Source organism: Hydra viridissima, unplaced genomic scaffold, assembly GCF_058129835.1.
Source record: "Hydra viridissima isolate aposymbiotic clone 2 unplaced genomic scaffold, HvirCarnegie_v1 scaffold_10, whole genome shotgun sequence".
In the NCBI taxonomy this organism is placed as follows: domain Eukaryota; kingdom Metazoa; phylum Cnidaria; class Hydrozoa; order Anthoathecata; family Hydridae; genus Hydra; species Hydra viridissima.
The window spans coordinates 13,048,649-13,055,516 of record NW_028324309.1 but is presented as its reverse complement, the minus strand read 5'-3'; the positions used below and the strand labels follow the sequence as shown (position 1 = coordinate 13,055,516).

The 6,868-nt window shown below is 30.2% G+C and overlaps 1 protein-coding gene and 1 long non-coding RNA gene across 3 annotated transcripts in view; one reads left to right on the top strand and one right to left on the bottom strand.

Annotated features, from left to right (window-relative positions):
* Positions 1–125: 125 nt before the first annotated feature.
* Positions 126–1,453, top strand: LOC149883190 (uncharacterized). Its single transcript, XR_016456165.1, has 2 exons — positions 126–319; positions 450–1,453. It is a non-coding gene; the product is annotated as an uncharacterized LOC149883190 (long non-coding RNA).
* LOC145182009 (solute carrier family 22 member 15-like) overlaps positions 394–6,868 on the bottom strand; it is a 31,111-nt gene continuing 24,636 nt past the window's right edge. For both annotated transcript variants that reach the window (XM_090099583.1, XM_090099582.1), the window contains 6 exons: positions 5,627–5,851; positions 5,299–5,433; positions 5,106–5,194; positions 1,025–1,136; positions 787–859; positions 394–632 (listed from right to left, as the gene is read on the bottom strand). In XM_090099583.1, coding sequence (XP_089955709.1) covers positions 444–632; positions 787–859; positions 1,025–1,136; positions 5,106–5,194; positions 5,299–5,433; positions 5,627–5,851 — 823 coding nt within the window. In that variant the 3' untranslated portion in view covers positions 394–443. The remainder of the gene's footprint in view (positions 633–786; positions 860–1,024; positions 1,137–5,105; positions 5,195–5,298; positions 5,434–5,626; positions 5,852–6,868) is intronic.

The window sequence follows — 6,868 nt, the reverse complement described above, 5'->3', positions numbered from 1 at the left end:
GTTATTCTCGTTTAAGCTCAGGTAAACGAGAATAAAAATAAGAGGTTAATAAATTTTCTAACTAAATTTTCTAACCCTAATGCTTCATACTAGTCATTCAATTTTCCATGTTCCGTTTAAAATCTTTTAGCAAAAAAGAAATGTTAGCTTTAGAAAGTGGTTAAATTAAACTCGCAACTCTTATCTGTTAATTTATCATCTATTGGTCAAAGCATTATCAGAGAGCATCCTCACTGTTCTTTGTTTGATGGATCTGTAGATTAACTGCTTCGTGGATGATGCTGCGTATTGTGCTACCAATTATATTTTAAATGTCAAGGTGAATTGTTCTTACAATTATGTGTTTGTTATGTTTATTATTCAATTACGCGATCCAATAATAGAATAATGAAATTTTGAAATAAAAACTATTTAATAAAAGTAATTAAATGCAATAATAACTTTCATAGAGCAGTATGCGATATGGTGTCTGATGTTAAAGAAGCACTTCGTTTAGGCTGTGATTCTATTTCTTCAATTGTTTGAGAAAGTTTGCTTCCTCCTGTCTCTGGAACAAAGTAAGCTGCTATAGCCGCGAGTAAAGATAATGCTCCAAATATCACAAATGGGAGTGCCGTGAAAGTATATTTTCCCTGAAAGATGAATTAAGTTACAAATTTGCTATTGAGCAATTTTTAATCAATTAACTTTTACGGATATACATTTATTACGATCAGTAAAAAGAAAAAAATTGTTTCCGGTGAACGAAGAAAAATTAATGTGAATATTGTGTTGAGGTGAGCTTACCATTAGTAATATTTGAGGAGCTATCATTCCACCAGCTCTTGCCCAAAACACGCATGATCCCATACCTATTGACCTTAAATAGGGAATTCACATAAGTATTAATTCCAAAAAACCAAGTGATTAGGACGAAAAATAAAATAGCTTACCTAACTACAGTCGGGAATAACTCCACGGTAAAGAGAAATATAGTGGAGAAACCAGCAGATATGAACAGCTTTCCCAAGATAAAATAGCTTACCTAACTACAGTCGGGAATAACTCCACGGTAAAGAGAAATATAGTGGAGAAACCAGCAGATATGAACAGCTTTCCCAAGATAGCAAACCCTTTCGCTAAATTTTCTCCGTAAGCTAAGGGAAAGTAGCGTAATTATTTAACACATATAGCAATGTGGGTATATATATAACATTAAAATAAAGATAATAATACAGCGGTGGTCAGGTTAAGCATACACATAGCACATAAGTCATATTCAATTTCATAAGTTTTTCAAATAGTTTTTAACAACTTTTTTGTTTACTTTCTCTGTATGAATATTCCGTTATAAACTTAAGTAGCTTCTATAACATTCCTTCTCAACAGAAAATACTAGTTACGGTTTTCAAATTTTAACTTTTTTAAATCGAGTTCATTATTTTTTTGGCCATAAAAGTACCACACTTATAAAGAACTATGGTATTTTTTTTTTAATTTTGTCTTTAAATTCTTTTATTTTAGTATTCGGTTAGCTGCTTTATAATTGTTTCCAAACAGTGTGGTAAACTTTTTTACTGAAGCTTAAGACTGAGATAAAGGAATCGAATATTGCTTCCCACAATTCAATTTTTCATTCGAACTTACTGCTTCCCACAATTCATTCAAATTTTTTAGGTTTCTCAATTTTTACATTCTTTTTAACGTCATTTCAAATGTTCTCAATTTGATTAAGATCGAGAGTTATGGCGGGGAACTTCAAAACGTCGGTAGAATGATCATCAACCCACTTTTTTACTAAACATAAATTATGCTAGAGGTAGTTAGCGTCCATAAATGTCCATTTTAACGGCATGTTTTCATTTGCAAATGGTTTCATGTGATTTCCTAAAATATCTTTATAAATGTGCTAATTTATTCTTGAATCTGTTTTTTGTAATTGCTCCAATAATAATGTCGGGAAAATAATGTCGGGAAAATGCTGTCCATACCATGATGTTGCCATCTCCATGTTTCACCGTCCTTGGTGTGTTTTTGGGATTCAGTTGCTTCGGTGGACGTCACACATGAACTTTGCCGTCTGTGCCAAAGCTCTTAAATTTTGTTTTGCTTTAAAAAATATTTCTCCAAAATAACATTGGCCTCGATCGATGGATTTTACGAACTCGAGTCTGGCTTTCAAGCTCCTGTTTGGTACAAGTGGCTAATGCTAAGCTACAGCACCAATCAAATTAGCTTCATTCAATCTTTTTATTGATTGTATGACAGCTGACTGGAAGTCCATTATATCGATTGACATCTTGAATTTCAGCTGATGCAATGGAGGGCTTTAATTTACTATTAGGACAATGAGAAGCGTGACTTAATTTTCTTGGTGGAGCTTTTTTAATATTGTTGGTCGTTTTATGAGTCTCCGTGTGTCGACTGTCGTATTGTCGTATTGTAAAGAAATTTTCAAGATCTTTCCCAATATTTCTTTCAGCTTCTCTAACTAATATTTTATTGCTTTTCATATTGACATTTTTTTTGTTTCAAGAGTACAGTTTCAGAAAAAATAAGTATTTAATATTTCAATTAAAAAAAGTGTGAGCCTCGTTAAAAATTTTGGTAAATGATGTTTAAAGAGTTATTAGGTGTCCAGCCGAAGTGGCAATAGAAATTATGTTTTGATTAAAAACTGGTTGAAAACTTCAGATAATAAGAATATTTTTTTACAAAAGCAAACATAGGCAATAGATTAATATGATATCAAATGAATTTTATGTTAAGAGTTTATTGAATTTGTCAATATTAATAGAATTGAAAGATTAGAATTATTCAAAAAAGATCATACTAAAATTTTGAATAGTGCCCTGGCTCGTTTGAGCTCATTTGCTCAGACCTTAACTTAGTACTTAGAATTTTTTACCAAAACTTTTAAGGGGAAAATTTGAGCCGTTTGTGAGTCTTTTAAAAGTAAATCAACTTAAAAAAAAAAGTTTTGTTTTAAATATTTTTATAAATATTTCTTATGGTGTCTTTTCTTAATATTTTTTCAAAATATGTTTGAAAAATATGTAAAAACATTAATCACAAAAATTACCAAAATACTGTTCGTCAACAACACTAAAATTATAAAACCTGAAAAAAAAAACTAAAATCAAATCTTGTTAAGTGCTCTAATAAATGATAGATAAAAATAAATTGCACTAACACGGTTATATTGATTTATATGGCTAAGAGCTGCTTTGTCATAATCCATCTTTTTTCTACCACATCTGTTTTGCTATGTGTAAAAAGAAATGTATCCTGCCTTTCCTCCTCTGAGCGTACTTTGTTTATTGGTTGTTTAACTATTACGATTAAATAAGATTAAATGTTAGCTGTTTCAAATTCTTAATAGAATTTGCTCAAACTTTAAAATTCAAAATATTTTTTCTTCTTTAGAAACTCTCCTCTACAAAAGTTTCTCGTTTAATTTACAGCTCGTTCATAATCCATAGAAATCCCTCGAATACTGTCATAAAAAACCGGCTCAAACTATATTTACAAAGATTTCTACTTAAAAGCCATTATTACAAGAAAAATACGTAACATCGATTTTTTTTCTACCACATTGCACGTTAGCACTGGTGGTATTAAGACACTGATCTTTGTCATCTAATATAAAGTAAAATATAACTCTTTTATGGCTTTTTGTTGATGCTCTTCTAAAACCGGAATTGGTTGGGGGAAAATAACTACAAATAAAGTTTTTCCTTTAACCCTTACAAGAACAGTAAACGTATCGTTTGAAAACTGTTTTGAATTTGAATTTGGAAATGTTTCTTACAAAATCCTTATTCTTTTTTTTTTTTTTTTTCACTTTTACTTTTATTTTATCTTTATTTTCTTACATTCTCTGCAGTTTCTGTAAAATGAAGAGTTTGAGCGATTTAGACGTACTAAAAATTGTCCGGGATGATCCATGGGGTTTTGAAAAGCTTTGAGAACCACTCAATCGATTTTTAAAATCTTTTTAATGTTTAATAGCAAATTAATCTACCTTTCAAATAATTTAAAGGTTCTTTTAAAAAAGTTGCTTGTAAACAAAGATGATGCAAATCCAGAGCACTCCGTTCGAGATATCGAAAAAAAAAAAAATGTTCCCAAACAATCCACCTATGATGACGATCCCAAATCAACAATCCAACGATTCAAAAAGAGATATAGCTACAAGACATACAAAAAGCAGAAATCCCCTTGAAGATCTCGATAGCAATTCAGCCGAAAATTGCTTCATGAAAAGCTTCAAGAAAATCCAAAGTGCATTATACTGGGTGATGAAACCTGCTGCAAACTGTTCAACGCTCCTAGGCCAGCAATTTAATACAATCCCGAAAGGAATAAAACTTGAAGTTTTGCTAAAAGCAATTAAAATCAAAAACTTTGGCAAGATAGTTATGGTTTGGTAAGCCATCTGTTCGTGTGCCTTAAACTGAGCCATTTTTTTCAAATGGAGACATGAGCTCTGAATTTTACTTAGGCAAATGTTAAAATAAGCAACTTATGCCTATGATCCGAAAGCATGATAATCCGGCGTCTTCTGGCCTGATCTCGCATCTCACCATTACTCTCGAATGGTATCAATAAAATTTGCCTCGATTTTGTCCCAAAAACATGAATTCAGCAAATCTACTATAACTTTGTCCAATTAAAAACTTTTGGCAAAGATGAAACGTGCGCTATGCAAGATAGGCGAAATTGCGGTAGGTATTAGTCAATTCTTCCGAATTCGGGGTATAGCATCACGAAAATTTACAAAAACTGTTGTCTCCAAGCTCATGCAAGGTGTCCGTACGAAATTGAAAAAATGTTATAATCATTTCGAAGATAATACTTTCTAAAAGCTTTACTGCATTTGGAGATAAATCAAATAAGTGGTTCACTAAATATTTTAAAACTTTCAAGGGTCAGTATCATTTCGGACAGTCTTTAATCATAATCAAAAATCGTAGAGGAAGTAAGTGTTTAGCTGCAGTTACTTTTTTTTTCTGGTAGAAATCTTTTTTTTGTTTCAGAAAATTTTAAGAATTGATTTACGTTGAATATAAAAAGATATTATAACTTTCAAAAGCTTGAGATATTCCTTCACACAAAGAACATACCTATGCCTTGAGTTGGCAGCAAACCAGCAATAATACATGTTACACCCGAAAACAAATAGTAAAGCATCAGAGGACGTCTTCTTGAAAAACTAGAACAAACTCAATATACATGATATATGAAAATGAAGCAATAAAAAAATATAAACGCAAGCCACACTTGATTTTATAAAAGAAGAAATTTATTTTGACTTACTATTTGAGAATAAACATGACTGATATAAAAGCAACCAGTTCAACTGCAGCACTAATAAATAAATTGTGAAATCTATTTCCTGCTAGATCTCCAGCACTAAGTGATAGGCCATAATACACTATGGATGACGCTAACCTAAAGTTAATTTTTAGAAAGTGTTAAAATGCCGAATAAGTATTATTTAAACTTCACTAAAATTTTAGATTCAGTGTTTAAAAAATGTGCTAATGAAATGGCTGCTGATATTTTGTAACTCTTATTGATATATTGCAGTTTATAAAGATTCAGTAATATCTTTAAACTATAAATAACCTACAAAAGTACTTACCAAATGTAGCCCATTAAAATCGTCCTTTTTCTTAAATTTTTGTATAAAAACAAATCTCGCAATGAGTAGCTTTTAACGTCAGTTTTGTTTCCTCTGCAGTTATTATTGAAGCACACTTCATTTGGAAATTCTTTTCGGTTGAACGAAGAAATTTTTTTAATGTTTTTTTTGGCTTGATCAAATTTGTTATTCAGTATTAACCAGGAAAAGGATTCAGGTACAAATCTAAACAGACACAATCTTAAAAATCTCTTTAAATCTAAAAATATTCAATAATACCTAGAAGCTTAATTTTAAATTAAGTTTAAAAAAAAAAAAATTTACTATCAAGTAAATTAGTTAAAAGTTTTTTGATGAAGCCGTAATTTTATGCTTTTAATGTTGGGTGGTAATTCATAAAAAAATATTTAAATAATAACCTGATAAAAATCTGCGAAAATATAAAAACTCTAAAAGTTGCTTAAATATGTCCTAAAAAACTAAGGAAAAAGACCACAAAATGACTACTGAAATACTTGAAATACCTGAAATACCTGAAGTAGTTTTAACATGCAAAAGTTAAATATTTTAAGCTCCTAACAAAAGTTGCATAATTGGTACCGCCAGCAACCCAGAATGCTTATTAAATAATTTAACATAAGTTATCGCGAGTGAGCAGCCTTTAATGTTAATTGAAATTGTCTTATTTTAATTCGTGTCTAAACTATATAAGGATCGAAATTTAGCAATTAGAAATTTTGAAATGGCTGACGAACAGACTATTAAAACTACCGATGAATCTGAATTTGTACGACTTCCATTTAAAATTCCGGTTTAATCAGTGAACTTTTTTAAAAATCATTGTTTTTTTGCTGCTGTTTTTATTTGTTGTTGCAATAAAATTATGTTGCCCGAAATGCGAATCATACGGCTGTTATATGTTAATATGCTTATATGATAAGCATGAATACTTATATGATAATGTAAATTTATGTATAGTAGCACATATAGAAAAGCCTATAGTATTTTCAAACCTATAACAAGTTACATTTAAAATTTGAGTAACTGTAATTAAGTTACATTTAATAACTGTAAATGTTGCTTAGTTACAACTTATGAGAAACTCCCACAACACTAATTATTACCTAGATTTAAATGTAAATTAAGCAGTGATTAGAGTTGATTGTACAAAAAACTAAAAGGTAACCTTGTTCCTAGAACATCATAGCTAACACCTTCTATAGCAAAAGTTTCAAATAATTT